General features: G+C 43.6%; 1 protein-coding gene across 3 annotated transcripts in view; it reads right to left on the minus strand.

Annotated features, from left to right (window-relative positions):
- PIR (pirin) overlaps window positions 1-21,604 on the minus strand; it is a 97,760-nt gene that overhangs the window by 52,101 nt on the left and 24,055 nt on the right. For all 3 annotated transcript variants that reach the window (XM_044937185.1, XM_006067076.3, XM_044937184.1), the window contains exons 4-5: window positions 8,418-8,501; window positions 5,716-5,922 (exon numbers count right to left, since the gene is read on the minus strand). In XM_044937185.1, the coding sequence (XP_044793120.1) occupies window positions 5,716-5,922; window positions 8,418-8,501 (291 nt within the window). The remainder of the gene's footprint in view (window positions 1-5,715; window positions 5,923-8,417; window positions 8,502-21,604) is intronic.

Consider the following 21,604-nt stretch of genomic DNA (forward strand, 5'->3'; position numbering starts at 1 on the left):
AAGTCTATCACAGAGTGCTCTGCTTATTTAGAAATAAAAGCAATTAACAGAGAGGCCTTTGGAAGAGAGGAGTCCTTTCTGAGCAAGTGTTGTTTTCCCTGTTTGCTCTCGAGCCAGCTGGACCCTGTTACCCAGATCCCTTTGTCAAAAACCCACCGCCCCACTTGCAACCTCCCCTACTGGGAGATTAGCCAGTCTTCTTTGTCATGAACTTGCTGGAATACTTCAAAGAAAAAAAGAAGAATTCCTGTGCTACCTGCTTACAAGATTTATTGATTTTTAAATGCTGCCTTGAGAAGTTGTTCTGGGCTTGGGAAAGAGAGGCCTCCCGTGGGAGGGGGTCAGCTTTCCCCTCATCACCAAGGGAACAGAAGGTAGCTCACAAAGGCTAGGGGGGAGGCGAGCCGAGAATCTGGTGCCAACTCTGAAGTTGGCAAGATCTATTTCACACTGCCAATCCAGTTTTTAAAAATTCACATTTCCCCTGAAAGAGCTAAATGGAAACAATGTAAAAATGTTCTAAGTCTACTGCCCAGTGTTATCGCCCAAAACCCACTGACATTTGGACAAGCTATAAAGTTATTTCCTCGAAAGCTACATAAACTACATATTTTTTAATCAAATTAAGGTAAAGGGGAGAGTGGTGAAATTCTAGATTGATGATAAAGTGTTGCAAATAACTTCGTGCCCTTGGAGTTTCCCAGATGAAAACAAAAGCTGGCAAGTAGTATGGTGGGCAACGGTTTCTCTCTAGTTCTGGTCTAGGAAAAGGCATGTGTGGTCACCAGCGGACTGCCACAGCCTGGGGACACCCTCAGCTCTTCGAATCAGAGGTGACAATCACAGGCTTGGTTACAGATCACGTGCCAGCCCATAACATGGGCTAATTAGTGAGCAGGCTGTTTTTTGGCCCAAGGGACATGGGGTCTCCCCATGCCAGCCAGGGCTAAACTGGGGCCCAGAAGGCAGAGAGCCCACAGGGACGCACTGAAAGCCAGTAAGTACATCACAACTCCATGTCAAGCCATGCCCTGAAACACTCAGGAGAGATGTTACTGCAGGCAATGAAACACCTGTCTGTGGACCCCCAAAGGGAACCATGAACCTCCAAACCTCTGCTCATTGATCATTATCACTGCTTGAATTTAAGAAACCTGCAGGAAACAATCTTTGTCTTGCAGAACAGCCCAAAATTCATATTTAAAGGGAAAAAAATCAATCTGGTTTTTACTTCCCTGCTTCCGAACTCCTTAAATAGTTTATTTCATTGGAAACTAGAATTTAGCTAATTGTATTGTTCTCTCAACTTTTTTAGTTAGCTTGAATTAAGCTTACTGCAGTCATTCTTAATCCCTACATTGTCGATCTTACTACTTTACCCTTGTTTCTCGCAATCCAGTGTTCATTTACATTTTAATTTCACTTCTGCACCCGGCAAATATTTACTGATTGCCTTGTATGTATCAGGCCCTGTTTCAGGTGCTGGGGGCACAGTGGTAAATAAGATTTGAGCAAATTACATGAGATGTTTGGCAAATTCTTTTGGAAAGTGAATTTTTAAAAGGTCTGGTTATCCAATACATGAATATACAGTCTGCTCATCAGAAGGAAGCTTCTTCTTGTTATGTCTGTAGGCCACGTGAATGCTACACAAAGCTTCTGCAAAGAAGTAAAAGCAGCAACCACTTCTAGAGGCCTTACTCTACACCAGGGATTGGTTTAAGTTTTTTACCCGTATTAACCAAGTTAATCCTCCCAAGGACCCTCTGAGTCATTATAACGATCTCCATTTTACAGATGAGAAAACGGAGACCCAGCAAGCTTACATGACTTCACTAAAGGCAGTCAGTGGTGGAACTGGCCTTGAACTCAGTAGCCTGACTCCAGATCGCCTTTTTCTGACCCTGGTGGGGCTGAGGCCTCCTTAACATTTGCTTCTGACACAACAGAATTTTAAACAGCAGGAGGCAAGAAGAGGCATTTGTTGGGGAAAGAATCACGTTCCAGAGAGAACTGGCAATAAATATTCCTGATTGGCTGCCTGATACAGATGGAATGGAGTTTGGAGAATTTCATACTCTCATGAAATGAACATGTGATTTTTGACCTTCCAGAAGCGACAGAAACTATTCAAAGTATCCCATTTTTATCTTTTCCCCCTTTCAGCCTTCACTTTAGATGATGCTCTCCTGGCAGAATCTTCCTCAAAATTGGCCATGGCTTCTCAAGAGCTGAGGAAATGCTCAGACACATATAACTGGGAGAACAGGGACACATCCACCTTTGGGATTATGACAAGGTCAGTCGTACTGCTTGCAAAAGCTTCCAGCATTCTGCAACAGACTCCCTCATGGCTTCTGTGGCTGTGGGAACTGAAGTCCAGAAAGGTTAAAAGATTTGCCAAAAGCCACAGAGCTGGACCATAATATCTTCTATAGGCACCTAACCAAACTGTCCCTTTTGATAAGTAAACTCCTGTGTCTTGGATCTCAGGGGGTGTCACACATGTTACAAACCATGGTCCCCAGATCACAGCATCAGCATCACCTGGGAGCCAGTTAGAAATGGAGATTCTCAGGCATCACCCAGCTCTGCTGAATCAGAATCTGCATTTTAACAAGAGCCCTGAGAAACCCAGGTGAATATTAAAACTGGAGAAGCACTGAAATGGTCACTAATTCCATTTTCTAGATATTTAAGTTGTTGGGAAGGGAACTGTTGGTGACTCTTGGTTGGTTATAAGCATATCAGTCTCTTGAAAGGTATGTTCTCAGCCTCATCTCATGATTTAACTTAAAATTATCTTCCTGATGCAAAACAACCTTCAGTTTGTTTTTATGGTAGATCTAGGCTTTTAAAGATCCAATCATTCCTTTGTAAGCAGATACTAAGGCTTCAAGTGTGCAAAACGACATTTCTTATGAGACCCAGAATGAAATGGTCAAGAGCCTTCCGTGTGTACAAGGATTCATGCTAGTGTCTTTTCCTCAGAGCAGGTTAAAGACTTTTCCCAAATCCCAGCAAGTCCTTTTAGCATAGACCACACACAGAAACCTCAGCCAAGCTTCTGCCCAAGTTAACACAAAGTAATCAAACTAATAATAAAACAGCTACCTTTTACGTGGTGCTTACAACACGTCTGATGCCATTTTGACACTTTGAGTATTAAAACTCACTTTTAAACTTTTCAGTATTAAATTTTTGAGTATTAAAAAATCACTTAATCCTCACAGCAACCATGTGTTACAGATGAGAACAAGGGAGCACAGAGAAGTTCAGCAGTTTGCCATAAACCACACAGCTGGTTCATGGTGGGGATTCTAATCCAGGTCGTCTATGTCTCCAGAGTCCATGCCACTAACCATCGCACCACACTGCCTCTCAGAGTCCAAACGAATGCTGCCCAGGCTTTCAAGACTCCTTTATTCAAATGTTCTCATAATAAAGATTGATCACTTATTTAGGAGAATGTAATTCACTTCAGAGATTTTACTTGACAAAGGGAAAAAGAGGCCAGCAGCTACCAAGATATTATTTCACTAAGTTAAAACATTACTTCTGGTCTCTAATTCTTGGTTGGGATTGCAAGACCAGGCGGTCTGCTGCTTGGAAGTGCTTTAAAATGTCCTTCTGCCTGTAAATGGAACCAGCTCTGACATTAAAACTGCATTATATTTTCTGTAAATGAGAAGCAGTTGTAAACACTAAGGATTCATGATGTTGCTAGCTTTGATTATCTATTAAATCAGTTGTCTAACTTCTCTTTTCAGCTTCAGATAGCTCCACTTTTTTGGTAGGAGAAACCTTAAAGACAATTCCAATACACGTGACTGGGCAAAGCCTTGTGCTTTGCTTTAAACAGAGAGAGGGAAATTTACCATTGGCCTCAGGATCCCCAGAAGGCCCATCCCTGGAGTCCTGAAAACACAGAATGAAAACTGTTTGGGAAATGGAGTGAAGGGCCTCTCCTCTGCACCAATTCAGCTCTCTTAGACCCTCCATGTGCTCTGCCGTGTACCTGTAAAGATCTCTCTATAGAGCTGAAGAGAAGGAAACCCTGGATGCACAGCTGAGAAGGGTGCTGCCCAAATGCTTGGCAACGTACTAATGGGTCACAGAAACACAATGAAGGGCAACTTTTTCAACTGCAAAGTGAAGCCAGAGGCCTGCCAGGGCACAGGCAGCAGTCAGTTATGAATGCTTCATAGGGAGTGAAGTTTGATATGCTTTTCCTCAATCACTTCTATTTGCACTGGAAACAAGGCAAGGACGCAGGACAGGAAAGAACTGCGGTTGCAGCACAGGAAATATAAAAACCAGGAAGTCCTCACCAATAATCACGACCAACTTGCTAACCACGAGGTGCATCCCACTGCCCAGCCGCCATCCCTGTGGGTGCATATAAACAAAATTTAAATTTATTTAAATTAGCATTTAAAATAGCTTTAAGGGCTGGTTGCACAAAGAATTGCAAAGTGGGTCCCCATATGTTGATGCCACTGAAGGGGTTAACAGACAACCGAAAATAGACAACAGGTAGCAAGCGGGGAACTGGAGGTCTCAGCCTCTCCCGGATCTCCCTTTCCATCCTTTTTAACCATTTCTGTGCCACGCACCCCAAACCAATGGCCGTAAGTAATAACTTGGGGAAAGGGAGCACGAAAGCCCGGCTCCCTTGCCCGGGGTGGGGCAGACTGATCCTCTCGAGTCCGAGTCCTCTTTGGGACTCTGCCTGAGATGACACCCTTGCTCAGCTACCTTCCCTTTACTGTCCGGGTTCCTGTTTCTGTTCCCCAAGGGACACTCCCTTTAAAACCACTGCCAGAGGAGTGCTCACCTCTGGGTCTGTCTCTGTGGAACCTCACCTAAGAGACCACACGACCTAGCTAGGAACCCAGAGCTCCCGGGAAGCAGGTATGTGACTAACGCAGTCCTGACCATACCCTTTCCGTACCAACATCTGTCCATGAAATTTAGCTGAAATTGATCTCATTCGATTAAAAGGTGGGACCCAGAAGCGAAATATAAAGTCTCAGTTAAGAAGAATGTATAAGACATAAAGGGCTTTGCAGGAGGAGAAGGGGATGACAGAGAATGAGATGAGTTGGATGGCATCACCAACTCAATGGACATGAGTTTGAGCAAACTCTGGGAGACGGTGAGGGACAGGGAAGCCTGGTGTGCTGCAGTCCGTGGGGTCACAAAGAGCCGGACACAACTGAGGGACTGAACAACAACAATAAGACATAAATGGATTAAATAAATGTTCAAGTCAATTTAAACAAACCCTTTCTATGATGTAGCAATATATGGTCCTTCCTAAGTTGAGCACAAATAATTTAAATGTATCTTCAGGGAGTAGAGTCAGTTTTGGATCTTGTTTCTGAAACGCACTGTTCTAATCTAAGACTATACTATAAATGAAAGGAAACAGACCCAATCTGCACACATGTTAAGATGAATCTTGAAAACTGCTTTTTTACTGAATTTTTTACATGAGCTTGCTTTCCTATAATTTTCCTAACTCTAAGGGTTAGCACATGGCAAAAAACTTCCAGGTTCCCTTAGAGTGCACTTACTCTGACACCTCCGAAGCAAGTCCACCCCACGAGATGGGAACTGTGAAAAACTCGGTGAGAGTTGCAGACCCAGAGTGGTCCAGTGTCGTGTCGCCATGCACCTCAGCTTCCACAAACACCCCATGGCGTGGCTTACCTTGATTCCCAGGGCTTCTCCAGAAATAACAGCAACGGTCACGCCATCTTGACTGGGTTTAGGGATTTCGTCACTTTTCAGTTCCTGGTACCGAGGCTTCACCATCTTCTGTGAGCTCCTCAAATTAACCCACAGTTGTAGGCCGTGGACTGGCTCCTCTGAGCAAGGCATCTCGGCGTGTACGATGCCCTGGCCCGCGGTCATCCACTGCAAATACCAGAGCGACAAGAAGGAAGTGTGACCTGGCCTGTAATGAGCCGGGAGGTGGGACGATTACACCCCAGTAACTAAGCCAGGCACCTTACAAGTGCTGCTTTCCAAGTCCCCAGGCACCATGAGGGATAACAAAATGACAGTGGCAACTGCTGGGGCCCTTTCTGGTTTTCCAAACGCATCCCATGCCTCCGAGTGTGAAATCAAAGCATCAGCTCGGGCATTCACAGAGGTGGAAGAACCCCCTCTTTGGCATCTCTGAGTCTCAGGTTGCCCTCTGAGATGGGACGTTGCAGGCAGAGGGTAAACTGGGGAGGGCTCTCAGGAGATGCATCTTAATCAGTGAGAAAAGCAGGAAGGGGCACGAAGAGAAGCCAATCACCAATGCAGCTACAGTGGAGGCCTCGGCTGATCCAGCAGGGAGCTCTGGAATTGGATGAAACTTTAGAATTGTCCCAGATGGAGGCTCTTCTATCCTCACATCAACAAACCCTCAAGTGTGGGCCACGCAGCAGGAGGGAGCACCACCTTGGGAGAGGCCCTTCCATGGGCAGAGGGCCGTGCCCATGGCAGGATGGAGGACGGGCGCATGGTACATGTGGAGGCCCACAAACTCCACCACACCCCAGACAGCTGACTTGAGTCAGTTGGCTCGACTCTGTAATGGAGTCCTCACTACCTGGAGAAAGTTACTGCCTCCACTACTGTGCAGATCTTGCATGCATTCATTTCCTTCTTAGTTAGAAGGAACATATGAGGGGCCAGCCCCAGATGCCAAGCTTAGGATCTGGAGATGAAGAGCTAGAAAACAACAGGTAGGTCTCCTGTCTGTCTCAGCTTGGCTTCTCCCACAGATGATCCTGAGACAGGTCTCCAGTGCAAGGAGTTCATCTAGAAAGTGCTGCAGAAAGAAAGGAAGAGCAAGCCAGACAAGGGAGAAAGCCAAAATGGGGGTTAATGAGCAGGTTGCATCTGTGGGCACCTGAGGCTCAATCCTGCTGGGATCCATGCCAAGGCACATTAGAACTCCTGCATGGAGGGTGGAAGAACCCACTTCTAGGGTCACAACCAGTCAGAGCTACACTTTACGTTCTGCTCTGGTGAGATGTTACTGTTGACCTTTGGGCCATGACTCTTTGCCCTTTTGCTTTTCTGCCTTTCAATCTCAGTTCAGTTCAGTTCAGTTCATTTCAGTCGCTCAGTCATGTCCGACTCGTTGTGACCCCATGGACTGCAGCATGCCAGGCTCCCCTGTCCATCACCAAGTCCCGGAGCCTACTCAAACTAATGTCAATCACATCAGTGACAACATCCAACCATCTCATCCTCTGTCGTCCCGTTCTCCTCCTTCCCTCAATCATTTGCAGCATCAGGGTCTTTTCCAATGAGTCAGTTCTTTGCATCAGGTGGCCAAAGTATTGGAGTTTCAGCTTCAGCATCAGTCCTTCCAGTGAATATTCAGGACTGATTTCCTTTAGGATGGACTGGTTGGATCTCCTTGCAGTCCAAGGGACTGTCAAAGAGTCTTCTCTAACACCATAGTTCAAAAGCCTCAATTCTTTGGTGCTCAGCTTTCTTTATACTCCAACTCTCACATCTCATTCCCTGATAGCTCAGTTGGTAAAGAATCCTCCTGCAATGCAGGAAACCCTGGTTCGATTCCTGGGTTGGAAAGATCTGCTGGAGAAGGGAAAGAGCTATCCACTCCAGTATTCTGGCCCGGAGAACTCCAAGGACTGTATAGTCAATGGGGTCACAAAGAGTCGGACAGGACAGAACGACTTTCATTTTCAATCTCGTGTTCACTGAAATGCCACAATTCAAATATCTGCAGCTGTCATCCCACAAAATATGTAAATAATCCCAGAAAGTACCTGATATAGAGTCCAGGCTTATAAAAACTGGCAAAAATGACCTAAGCACTCCCTGGGAATTTTAACTGTAACACGTTTCTGACAGGACTAGTATGGTGTCAGGGCTTGGGTCATATTCTTAAGTGACAATACCTACCCTGAAAATGAACTGGAAGATATAAAACCTTCTCAAAGACAGCAGAGAGGTCTAGAAAGATGAGGACAGAAACTGGAGCAGTGAATGTGGCAACTGGGACATTGTGAGTGACCAGGACCTGGACAGCTTCAGGAAAGGTTTGGGGGCAGTTCTGAGAGGCCAGCCCTGACTTCAATGAGTGGAGGATAGGGTGGAAGAGAAGGCAGCTGAGACAGTGACTCGTGATTACTCTTTTGAGAAACATAAGAAAAAGACTTAGGTAAGAGCTAAAAAATGACTGTGGGGGGTTTAGGGAAGCATGAGAGAAGAACACAAGAGCCCTGCACAAGTTTCCAGGTGGAGTGCAAGGAGCCATAGGAAGGGAGAAGTCCAGGACGCAACAGACAGAGCAGGGACGCGAGAAGGTACCAGACGTGGGTGGGGTCATCAGCAACAGCCAACGACTATGAACCATCAGCCATTCCTCTTCTTGGCCATACCTGCAGGTCTCCCGGGTTCAACTGACCAGCGTGTCCGCAGAAGTCTTCATGGGCCATGCTGCCCCCTTCCAGGAGGTAAGATACCTTTGGGGGGGTGGAACAGAAGAAAAAGTAGGTGTTGGAGAGCTGTGAAGAGTTGTTCACTTTTTCCATTAAAAATGTGTTTAGGAAAACTTGCCAGGTGAGCTGAGGGGATGGACCTCAGTTGACAGGGCCCTGCTAGGCCAGGCAACATCTTTGAGAGAATTTCAAATGGGAGCCCCTTCCTCCAGGCAGAAGCAGCCCTGAGCAAGCAGAGCCCCTGGCTGGGTGAGAGGGGCTCCAGAGCTCAGGGTGAAGAGAGAAAGCTCCCATTGAGACAGCAGGAACCCTGTTACCGAGACCATGCTGACAGAGGTGTGTGGGAGGAGAGAGATCAGACCTCCACACCTTCCTCTACAAGCTGACTGGAGAAATCCAGAGGACCAGGCACGCACACCCACAAAATTGTTCAATAAATGCTGGCAAGATATGTCAAATGATTTCACAGAAATTCAAGTTGACTTTTCCAGAGGCGTGTCTGTATTAAATCTAAAAGCACTGTCCATGCTGAAATTCTGAATTGTCCGTCAGGGGAGCCACTAGCCACAAGTGGCTAAGTTTAAAGTAATTAAAATTAAACAACATGTAAGATTCAGGTCCTCAACTGTACTCTAGTCACAATTCGAGTTGTACAACAGCCCTACTAGTGGCCACCATAGTAGGACAGTGCAGATGATAAGGCATTTCCATCTTTATAGAAAGTTTCACTTGATAACACTGATCTTGATAAATAAACCTGGATATCGGCATCCATCTATGGTAGGCATTTTGTGTGGAGAGCAAAACCTTCCTGGGAGCCTCTGCAATCATGGTATCTCTGGGCAAAATGAGATGACATCAATTTTAAACTGCACAAGAAAATCAAGCCCTTCTTAATTAATGATTTCACTAAAAGGAAAAAATCAAGCATCTCTAAAATTCGTATTTAAAAAACTACTGTGATTATCCTAACTAACAAAGATGAAAAAGGCACCAAATACTTAGAAAGGATTTTACACTACCCCAAGGACATGGTAACATTTGAAATACACAACTTAATACTAAAAGCTTAAAACATCATGTGTATGTTGAGGTTGGGGCCCTCTCTGTACAACTCTATTTAGATTCAACTTTCCATTTTGCTTATTTTGTACACACTTATGAAATTCACCTGTAATGCCAACAAGAAATACCAATGAGCCTCAACAGTTCTGAAAGGTATCTGCCAAACCATGTTTAGCTACAAACCACGTGTGGCTCCCTGCTTCTGGCTTATGGATGACAACTCTGATCATTTGCATTATTGGACAAAGTTTTCATATTATAGCTATGCATGGCATCTGGTCCCATCACTTCATGGGAAATAGATGGGGAAACAGTGTCAGACTTTATTTTTTTGGGCTCCAAAATCACTGCAGATGGTGACTGCAGCCATGAAATTAAAAGACGCTTACTCCTTGGAAGAAAAGTTATGACCAACCTAGATAGCATATTGAAAAGCAGAAACATTACTTTGCCAACAAAGGTCCTTCTAGTCAAGGCTATGGTTTTTCCAGTGGTCATGTATGGATGTGAAAGTTGGACTGTGAAGAAAGCTGAGCACCGAAGAATTGATGCTTTTGAACTGTGGTGTTGGAGAAGACTCTTGAGAGTCCCTTGGACTGCAAGGAGAACCAACCAGTCCATTCTAAAGGAGATCAGCCCTGGGTGTTCTTTGGAAGGAATGATGCTAAAGCTGAAACTCCAGTACTTTGGCCACCTCATGTGAAGAGTTGACTCATTGGAAAAGACTCTGATGCTGGGAGGGATTGGGGGCAGGAGGAAAAGGAGACGACAGAGGATGAGATGGCTGGATGGCATCATCGACTGGATGGATGTGAGTTTGAGTGAACTCCGGGAGATGGTGATGGACAGGGAGGCCTGGTGTGCTGCGATTCATGGGGTCACAAAGAGTTGGACATGACTGAGCGACTGAACTGAACTGAACTGAATGCTTCTTTTAAAGTTTAATGTGTTTATCCTTTTAATGTTGGAAATTTTATTTCGAAATTCTCTTTAACCATTATTTAAACAAACGAAACCAAAAATGTCGTCTGCAATTAAAATCCCAACATCTCTTGTAATTATGTAACCCAGATCTAATTTTGGCTCAAAGACCCAGTCCACAAAATACAGCAATTTGAACCAGTACTTAAAAACAGATAATACTTTTTACCAACAAATCACAACTCTCTAAAACTACAAAAAGAAACAGAGTAAAAATACTACATTTTAAGAAGAAAAACAAAAAAATATACCCAAGAGGTAAGAGAAGAAAAATATTTATAAAGGTCTCAGCATATACATCAGACACCACTATTTTACACAAAAATTATTTCCTCCTCCATACAAGAACCCATTATACATATCTAGGCCAGGTTTTTTTTGTAGTCTGTTTTTGCTTTATCCTAAGGCATAAAAAATAGACCTAATCTTCAACAGTACATAAACCGAGAACTTCCAGATGTTCAAGCTGGATTTAGAAAAGGCAGAGGAATCAAGAGATCAAATAGCCAACATCCACTGGATCACAAAAAAAAAAAAAAACAAGAGAATTCTTTTTGTTTCTTCTTCATTGACTAGGCTAAAATTTTTGACTGTGTGGATCACAACAAACTGTGGGAAATTCTTCAAGAGATAGGAATACCAGACCACCTGACCTGCCTCCTGAGAAATCTGTATGCACATCAAGAAGCAACAGTCAGAACCAGACATGGAACAACGGACTGGTTTCAAATTGGGAAAGGAGTATGTCAAGGCTGTATATTGTCACCCTGCTATTTAACTTATACACAGAGTACATCATGTGAAATGTTGGGCTAGATGAAGCACAAGCTGGAATTAAGATTGACAGGAGAAATATCAATAACCTCAGATATGCAGATGATACCACCCTTATGGCAGAAAGTAAAGAGGAACTAAAGAGCCTCATGATGAAAGTGAAAGAGGAGAGTGAAAAAGTTGGCTTAAAACTCAACATTCAAAAAAACAAAGATCATGGCATCTGGTCCCATCACTTCATGGCAAATAGATGGGGAAACAATGGAAACAGTGAGAGACTTTATTTTCTTGGGCTCCAAAATTACTGCAGATGGTGACTGCAGCCATGAAATTAAAAGACACTTCCTTGAAAGAAGAGCTATGACAAACTTAGAGGGTGTATTAAAAAGCAGAGATATTACTTTACCAACAAAGATCTGTAGAGTCAAAGCTGTGGTTTTCCCAGTAGTCATGTATGGATGTGAGAGTTGGGCCATAAAGAAGGCTGAGTGCTGAAGAATTGATGCTTTTGAACTGTGATGTTGGAGAAGACTCTTGAGAGTCCCTTGGACTGCAAGGAGATTCAACCAGTCAATCCTAAAGGAAATCAGTCCTGAATAATCATTGGAAGGATTTACTGTGAGGAGCACAGGAAGGATTTAGCTCACATTTGGGTGCCAGATAAAGCTTCTCAGAGGAAGTGAAGCCTAAGGAGGGATGGGAGTAAGCCAGACAAAAAAGATGACAGTGAAGGTGGGCCAGGAGTGTGTTCCAGCATACATGAAGATCAAGAAGTAAGGAAGATCATCTCTCGTTCAAGGAACAGGAATGGCAAGAGATAAGCCTAGAGAGACAAGAAGGGGGCCACAAAATAAAACCAAGTACAGCACTTAACGCATGTTTAATTCAGCCACGATCTTGGCCTCCTTTATCATGCAATCCCTGCTCCATAAGCAGGGCCTTCCACAAAGTGTTAGGGAAAACCTCCACTGCCCTTTGTGATGTATCTCCCTCCCCACGGAGGGTACTCCATTAATATTCAATTCAGTTCAGTTACTCAGTCGCTCAATGGTGTCCGACTCTTTGTGATCCCATGGACTTGCTGTTGCTGCTGCTGCTAAGTCGCTTCAGTCGTGTCCGACTCTGTGCGACCCCATGGACAGCAGCCCACCAGGCTCCCCTGTCCCTGGGATTCTCCAGGCAAGAACACTGGAGTGGGTTGCCATTTCCTTCTCCAATGCATGAAAGAGAAAAGTAATAGTGAAGTCACTCAGTCGTGTCCGACTCCTAGCTACCCCATGGACTGCAGCCTTCCAGGCTCCTCCGTCCATGGGATTTTCCAGGCAAGAGTACTGGAGTGGGGTGCCATTGCCTTCTCCGCCCATGGACTTAACACTCCTCAATTCTTGCTGCAGCTCGCCCACCCCTCCAAGGTTGGAAGGGAACAGCTTGATCTGATTGGTCGACTTAAAAGAAACTGTTCTTCTATACTGAACCCTGCCTCTCCCCTTCCTCTTTGGGAATCAGCCTGCCCACAGAAGGCCAGGGTCCTCTTTCGCTCTTCGCCTGTATGAGAAGGACCAGCTCCAGCACATCCAGTGAGATCGGAACAGTTTGCCTCAGTTTCAGGTGTGGTATTTGGAAGCTTCCCTGGTGGCTCAGACAGTAAAGCATCTGTCTACAATGCAGGAGACCCGGGTTTGATCCCTGGGTTGGGAAGATCCCCTGGAGAAGGAAATGGCAATCCACTCCAGGACTATTGCCTGGAAAATCCCATGGACAGAGGAGCCTGGTACAGGCCATGGGGTCGAAAAGAGTCGGACACAACTGAGCAACTTCACTTCACCTCACTCAGAAGCCAAGCTGCCTGCAGGCATAAGCCTTATTTGACAGGATCATCTTTATTGGAAATTAAGGTCTATTTTTGTCTGCTATCTATCTTTCTTACTCTTTCATCTGAAATCATTCAGAATCCAGGCTGGGAAAACAGGCCATTATTTATGCTGTCTCTTCATACTCCCAATTAAGGGCAATTTAAGACCTGCTACTGTCATGCTGCTGAAATCTTACACTGCAGCCTTATAATAAACCCAGCTCTTCTGGAGTAAATTTATTGAGTGCTGGATCTTGAAAACAAGTATTTGTAGAGCACTTACTACAGTGAAAATCAAGCTGGGTGACATGAGGACTCTTCATGTGTCGTCTTGCAGAACAATGTCATTGGGGTATATACTGTGTACAGGACTGCCTTGGCAGTGACCTTTATCTCAGCAGGTGACAGGCAGATGGCTACAGAAACTAGAGGATCTAGACTGTGGTGGTTAATTTTATGTTGTCAACTTGACTGGGCTAAGGGATGCTCAGACAGTAGGTAAAACATTATGTCCGGGAGCGTCTGTGAAGGTGCTTCTGGATGAGATTAGCATTTGACTCAGCAGACTGAAGATACATGTTCCACCATCACCAATGTGGGTGGGTACATCCAATGCTTTGAGGGCTCGAACAGAACAAAAGGTAGAGGGAGGGTGAGTTCATGCTCTCTCTTATTCAGCTGAGATGCCTATCTTCTCCTGCTCTCAGACATCAAAACTCCAGGTTCTCAGTCTTCAAATTCTGGGACTTACATCAGCAGTCAGTCCCTTGGACCAGGGCCAGCTTGTAGATGGCAGACTGTGAGATATGCCCACCTTCCTTAATCATGTGAGCCAATTCCTATAATAAATCTGCTCTTACATGGTCTTTGGGTATCCAATTGGTTCTATTTCTCGGGAGAACTCTGATTAGATTTTAAGTCTAAAACCCCTGCTTGGGAACTTGCGATCATAATGGCAACAATGCAACACTGACACAGGAATAAAGGAGACTCATCTGTAGGAGAAACTAACATATAATCACAGAAATTTCAAATCAGGGGGCCAAGGGATGCATTTTCCAATAAATCGTATTGTTGCAACAAGAGACTGACTATATGAAATGTCAACTAAAAAAATATTCACAAGCTAGAAGTTGAGAGTTATGTTTTATTTGGCAGACATTTTTAGGACTTCCAGCCTGGGAAGCAGTATCTCAAGGAACCCTAAGAGAACTGCTTTGAGGCAGCAAAGGGGGAGCTAGTTATAGGAGCTGTGCAACGAAGGGCAGGTAGTAGGAACAAAAGATAACCGTCAATCAAAGAAAACTAGATATCTCAAGTTAAGGAATTTAGTGCTTTTCTGTGTGCGGGAAGATGCAAGAGTCTAACTTCACTGAAATCATTCCTTTGATATGCACCTCAGCTATTTGGGGCCAGTATCCTATGTTTTCGTATCCTGAGTTTCCTCAGGGCTCACCATAGGGAGTGGCTGCAGTCTGATGGCTGCTGGTGGTGGTAGTGGTTTAGTCACTAAGTCGTGTCTGACTCTTGCGATTGCATGGACTGTAGCCCATCAGACTCCTCTGTCCATGGGATTTCCCAAGCAAGAATACTGGAGTGGGATGTCATTTCCTTCTCCAGGTGATCTTCCTGATCCAGGGATCCAACATGCATCTCCTGCATTGGCAGGTGGGTTCTTTACCACTGAGCCACATGGGAAGCCCGCTGATGACTGCTAGATGGCATATATTCTTTACTTCTTGAGTTTCCTCAGGGTTCACCAGCTCACCAGGAGAGATAGCCACAATCCTGATGACTGTGACATCCTTCGTTTATGGATACGGTAGGCAGTATTTTATTTCTCAGCAAAAAGAGAGTAAGCCCCCACTATATACAGAAAGGGATTCCCTGATAGCTTAGTTGGTAAAGAATCCACCTGCAATGCAGGAGACCCCAGTTCAATTCCTGGGTTGGGAAGATCTACTGGAGAAGGGATAGGCTACCCACTCCAATATTCTTGGGCTTCCCTTGTGGCTCAGCTGGTAAAGAATCCACCTGCAATGTGGGAGACCTGGGTTTGATCCCTGGGTTGGGAAGATCCCTTGGAGAAGGGAATGGCTACCCACTCCTGTACAGAAACGTGTTCCAAATGGATTAAGAATTTAAAAACTATACTTCAAAGATTTTAATCTAAGGAGACAACAAGAATACAAAATGTCTGCACGTATCTATCTTGAAATGTTTATTATGGTAGCAAAAAGACAGCAACAATCTGGATGTTAACAGGGCTCTTGTTGTTGTTCAGTCACTAAGTCATGTCTGATTCTTCGCCACCCCATAGACTGCAGCATGCCAGACTTCCCTGTCCACCATCTCCCAGAGTTTGCTCAAACTCATGTCCAATTGAGTCCGTGATGCCATCCAACCATCTCATCCTCTGTCACCCCCTTCTCCTCCTGCCTTCAATCTTTCCCAGCATCAGGGTCTTTTCCAATGAGTTGGCTCTTTGCATAAGGAGGCCAAAACGTTGAAGCTTCAGCTTCAGCATCAGTCCTTCCAATGAATATTCAGGGTTGGTTTCCTTTAGGATTGACTGGTTTGATCTCTCTGTTGTCCAAGGGACTCTCAAGAGTCTTCTCCAGCACCACAACTTGAAAGTATCAATTCTTTGGTGCTCAGCCTTCTTTATGGGCAACTCTCACATACATACATGACTATTGGAAAAACCACAGCTTTGACTTTATGAACCTTTGTCGGCAAAGTAATGTCTCTGCTTTTTAATATGCTGTCTAGGTTTGTCAGTTTTTCTTCTAAGAAGCAAGCGTCTTTTAATTCCATGGCTGCAGTCACTGTCAGCAGTGATTTTGGAGCCCAAGAAAAGAAAATCTGTCACTGTTTCCACTTTTTCCCCATCTATTTGTCATGAAGTGATAGGACCAGATACCGTGATCTTAGTTTTTTTAATGTTGAGTTTTAAGCCAGCCTTTTCACTCTCCTCTTTCACTCTCATCAAGAGGCTTCGCTTTCTGTCATTTGAGTGGTATCATCGGCATATCTGAGGTGGTTAATATTCCTCTCGGATAAATGATGGTACAACCATACAAGAGAATATTATTATGCAACTGTTAAAAAGTAATACAGATCTTTATTCACCATCACAGACAAATGAAATATTATTTAATCAGAAAAGCAGGCTACAGAACAGCAATTATAGTTAAAGGGATCAAATGCAAAGATGCACTGAAATGGGTTTATTTAAATAAAACTATACCCAGTCATGTTGTGTATGCCTGTAAGTGCCCAGATGTACATGCACCAAAATGTGATTAAAGGGCATCTCCAAAGGGTGGAATTGCAGGTATATTTTATTATCTACTTTCTTTTCTGATAGTCTGAGTTTTCTGCAATGAGTACTTTTTTTACAATGGAAACTATTTTTATTTGGAGGAAATAAAAGGTGCTGCCACTAATCAGTGAATGGAAGTAATGATATGCTTTATTCTACACAGATGCTGTTGAATACTGGTTCCCTGTGTAGATGACCTGGGGCTGGACAGGAAGGCATGAGACACAAAGCAGAACACTAAGAATCAGAAGAATAACTCGCTATTAGCTGTGAGGACAACACAGGTAGCTCTGACTTTAATATGTTACTAGGTGGAAAAGATCTGGAATTATCATAGAGGGTACTCATATCAAAATAAGACTTAGACACTTAGGACTCCATACACGCTTAAAAATTTCAGAGGACAAATAAATAGCTTCCAAATTTCAAACAACCAGCCCAACTACATGGTGTGGTGTCTAGAATTGCTTTCCTTTTCCTGATATGCATGCATTTTTAATTAAAATAACTGCATAATAAAGGCAATTTTCATTCTGCTTGCACTGAAGCTCCCCTTTGGATTCTCAAAGGAGTCTCTTTCAAATCATGTTCTTTCCGTCCTGCAAGATTTTTTAATTATCCAAATCTAGGGGCTTTGAAGTTGTTAAGCATCTAAAAATATGTCAGGCAACTTTCAAAAGTAAATTGTGGGAAGCATGACTCATTTAAAGATGAAAATTTACATGGATATCTAAAGAGTTTTTTTTTTGTTTGTTTTCCAAATTTTAGAGAGCAATTCCAACACTGTTTCTAAAACAATGAAAAAACCATTATCTCCCCATTTTCTTTACTTTTGTGGTGTGAGTGTGAAAGTCAGTCATGTCTGACTCTTTGTGACCCCATAGACTATACAGTCCATGGAATTCTCCAGGTCAAAATACTGGAGTGGGTAGCCTTTCCCTTCTCCAGGGGATCTTCCCAACCCAGGGATCAAACCGAGGTTTCCTGCATTGCAGGCAGATTCTTTACCAGTTGAGCCACTAGGGAAATGTGTCTTTTCTCCGGTAATACCAAAGTAAACAGCATTTCACCTATCCTAAATACCATAAAATTAGAGAAGTCTAGGCAATGACACTTTACTGAGTCCATAATGCCTACCTTTTACTACTTAAAGGAAAAAACACACTTTTAGCCTTTGGGGAAAGAAAAATCAGAAACCGAGGAAACTTTACTATTTTTTATTTATTTACTTTTGCTAAGTGCTGTAATTGCTACACTAGATGATAAAATAACGTCTGTGGCGGATTTAAAAAAAAAAAAGCTCAGGCAGTACTTTGAGAATTGACACAATCCAGATTTTTTAGGACATTACATAATCGTGAACACCTGGAGAATTGCCGTGGGTGGTTGACGAAATTGGGAGTGTTATGTTTAAACTCGAGAATTGTGAATGTCTAATTAAGACAGAAATCTGTAATTTGAAACAGGTGTTTTCTTAAAGGACTTGAGGTGCGTCCTGGTCCTGCTGCGTCCTTTCCTCCTCCTGATCCTAAACTTTCTACGGGTTTTTACTAAATATTTATGCTTCCTTGTCAGTTCTTACTTGTTTGTGTTTGTATTTGCAAAGGGAAAGACAAAAAACCCACAACAGTAATGAAAGAAAAGTGTCACCTGCAGTATGAAGCTTAGAGAAGGTGTTCCTCAAGGAGTTATAAATTAATTCTGAAGAATTACAGCACCAAATAGTTTGCTGTTTCTTTGTGGATGGTACTTAGGAAGGAGAGTATCATGACTTCATTCACTGCTACAGATGCAAAATGTGTTCTTTAAAAGAAAAAGTTTATATTCTAGATTAAACTCTGTTTTAATTTCCATTTGCCCTAAAATGGTGCTTTTATATTCCCTACTGGTAGCTGAGTAGGAAAAAGAGAAAAACAAAACAAAAACATGGGTTAAGGTCATGGCTGATGAGAGAGGCCAGCAAGGAACATCTTGCGTAACTGAGGCGGCTAACTGATTTTCAAGGACAGAAACAGAATGTTTGAATCCATACAATTCAGGACCTTAGTTATTTTACAAAAATGTTTTAATTTCTTGAGCAATCACTGAGAAACCTGAAAATTGCACACCACCCCTTAGCTGGCTCATCCAGTCCCAACCTCACAAAAATACCTTCACAAGTGCCAAAAGGTCGTTGCACAAAAGAGGAACAGATGAGCAACACTCTTTAGGTATTCAGCCAAGGGGCAAACCCAAACCTTTAAAAGCTCTGCTGGGTCCTGCCTTGAAATTCCCTGTTACAACCCCGGAGGCACCAGTGCTTCTGGGATCCTGCCAACACTGCCCCCTGCTGGCACGGCCCTGCCTCAAGTACCGCTCAGGTACTGAGACCCTGGGTGGAGTCTGGGCTTTGTTAGTTATTCACTAGGTGTGAGATGTGGGGTGAAACCCTTAACTTCTCCGAGGCTCGGTTTCTTCGTTTAAAACAGAGACCTAGGCCATGAGCTCACCAAGTGTGGTGAGGACTAACCCAGGTGATGTGTGCAAAACACACAAGTGTTCAGTAAGTTCTAGAATCAACATGTTTGCCACATTTCCTTGAGCCAAGATCCCATTCGTTGAGTCCTCTCTTGACCTCAGGAATGTATTTCCCTCAATATTCTCATGGTTTGTGTCCTCACTTTGTTCAGGCCTCCATTTAAATGTCACTCCCTAAGAGAGGCCACCCCACAACCAGCCAATCTAACTGGTCAATCTACTCTCAATCCTTCTATTCTGATCATTTCTTCTTCCTAGCTTTTCCATGAAGGGCACTCTATAATTAACATATAATAATTATATATAATAATTTGGTTATTCATTTATTGTCTGTCTTCCCTAAGAAAATGACACTTCCTGAAGGTTAGAACATATAGCTGACACTGAAGATTTGTGGAAGGAAGGAGGGGCAGCCTCTTGAATTTGTATTTTGGCATTCACAAAGCATATGATCCTGAGAATATATTACCTACATGTTACTGATGAAACAACGGTGTCTTAATGTGATTAAGGTTACACAATTAATAGTAGCAGAACAAGGATTTAACATTTTCTGTCTCTGAGGTGTTGAAAGCATCGTGCCTGCCTTGGAGGCGAGCTGACGGGAGCTGCCAGGGTAGCCAGCGCTCCCACAACTGACTTGAGAGCAATCTACCTTTTCTATTTTTCTGTTGCTCTCATTTGTAAGTCTCCCAAATCCACTAATTTTCCTTTCACTCTGACTAAAATTTCAGACATGCACGTCGAGGTTCTATGATGATCACATTCCCAACTCTACTCAGGTTGAACTGCAAACTCTCTGAGAATCTTCCAGGTGCTTCGAGGAGCCCAGATTCAGAAACACCTTTCCTCTTCAAACCCCACTCAACCATCTGGGGGAATCCCTTCAGACAAAGTACCCTAGGCTCCCCGTGCCATTGTCTTGCCAACTTCTTAATTGATGTCACCTCCATTCTGTAAAACTGTAGTCAAGGCATTCACATCCACTGTGTCATCTCCCATGTTATACTGAAAGGGGCTCACGGGAACGGTGTGCCAGCTTCTAGGATGACCCGTTTCCCACATATAAAAGCTTGGTGCCTGCACCCAGCCCGTAAAGTGGGTCGTTCAAAGCATTGTTGCTCAACAGTGCCCTCTGCTGGTCGTTGTGACTTGTGCTGTTTTTCTAAAATCAGTTCTCACCAAACCAGAGATGTGTTATGAAAAGATCAACTGCTAACTAAGACTGTCTTCTAGCCTGAGCACATTGTCTCTGCTCAAAGATTACATGTCCACATAGCAGGCTTCCCTCTAGTCATTAAGTGAGGGGCTGTGTTGTGGGGTAGAAGGGAGTTTTTCTGCCCAGCAGCCTCTAGTTAAAAATTGTTAAGGCCAACACCAAACAAAGAAGAGCCTGAAAACACTCCTCCACACACATGGTCCTAGGCAGGCCTGGGTGCACAAGGCTCTTACAGAGACAGATTTAAGGGAATCCTGTCAATTTCCCTCTTGTTTTAATATTTTGTTAAAATTTCATTATAATATTTAATTAAGCAGCTGACACTTTTTGATGGGTGATTTCTTATTATTCCGGATTCAATTCATTGTAAGGATTTAATTTCTGAAACTCCCTGTGAATGTGTTCATTGCACTTGATGCTACTGGGACACAGTTCTCATTATTCTGGCCTTCAAGAAGCAATAAAACACTTTATAATAAGGGGGTCTGATAGAGGGATTTTGTCTTTCTTTTGTCTTTAAAATTTTTAAATTTCTTAAAATCTCTCTCTCTTTTTATTTCATTGCAGCCTGCAGAAGAGACAATGTCATCACAAACTCATTAATGGGAAGTTAGATGGCAACCCACTCCAGTGTTCTTGCCTGGAGAATCCCAGGGACGGGGGAGCCTGGTGGGCTGCCGTCTATGGGGTTGCACAGAGTCGAACATGACTGAAGCGACTTAGCAGCAGCAGCAGCAGAAAGCACCCAGAAGGAACGCAATGATTATCCCTTCCCTACTTTCAGGGAACAACTGGCAGTTCCAGCAGGGGAAACACTACCAAAACAGGCAGCTTAGAGGAACAAATGCTAAACAGAAGTACGATTAGCCCCACTGGAAAGAGAGAATAAAGATCAATTTTGATGATGAAGAATCTAGAGGAACAGGGGAGTAATTTATGGAGGAGGCAGCCCCCCTCCCCAGCTAGTCCTTAAAAGACTGGAATATCGCTCATGTTGATGTTTGTTACAAACCAACACAATACTGTAAAGCAATTATCCTTCAATTAAAAATAAATACATATTTTTAAAAGTCTGAAATATTGGTAAAAAGCTGGTGTGGCTGGGACAAAACAGTGTACAGGATGAGGAAAAGAATCTTTAGGTTGTAGTAAAAGGTCACAAACAAATAAAGCACCATTTTGTTAACTATCACATTATTCCTAGATCATGAACATCTCCTTGCTGCTGCTGCTGCTGCTGCTGCTAAGTCACTTCAGTCATGTCCGACTCCGTGCGACCTCATAGATGGCAGCCCACCAGGCTCCCCGTCCCTGGGATCCTCCAGGCAAGAACACTGGAGTGAGTTGCCATTTCCTTCTCCAATGCATGAAAATGAAAAGTGAAAGTGAGGTCG

This window comes from Bubalus bubalis, chromosome X (genome assembly GCF_019923935.1).
Source record: "Bubalus bubalis isolate 160015118507 breed Murrah chromosome X, NDDB_SH_1, whole genome shotgun sequence".
Classification (NCBI taxonomy): domain Eukaryota; kingdom Metazoa; phylum Chordata; class Mammalia; order Artiodactyla; family Bovidae; genus Bubalus; species Bubalus bubalis.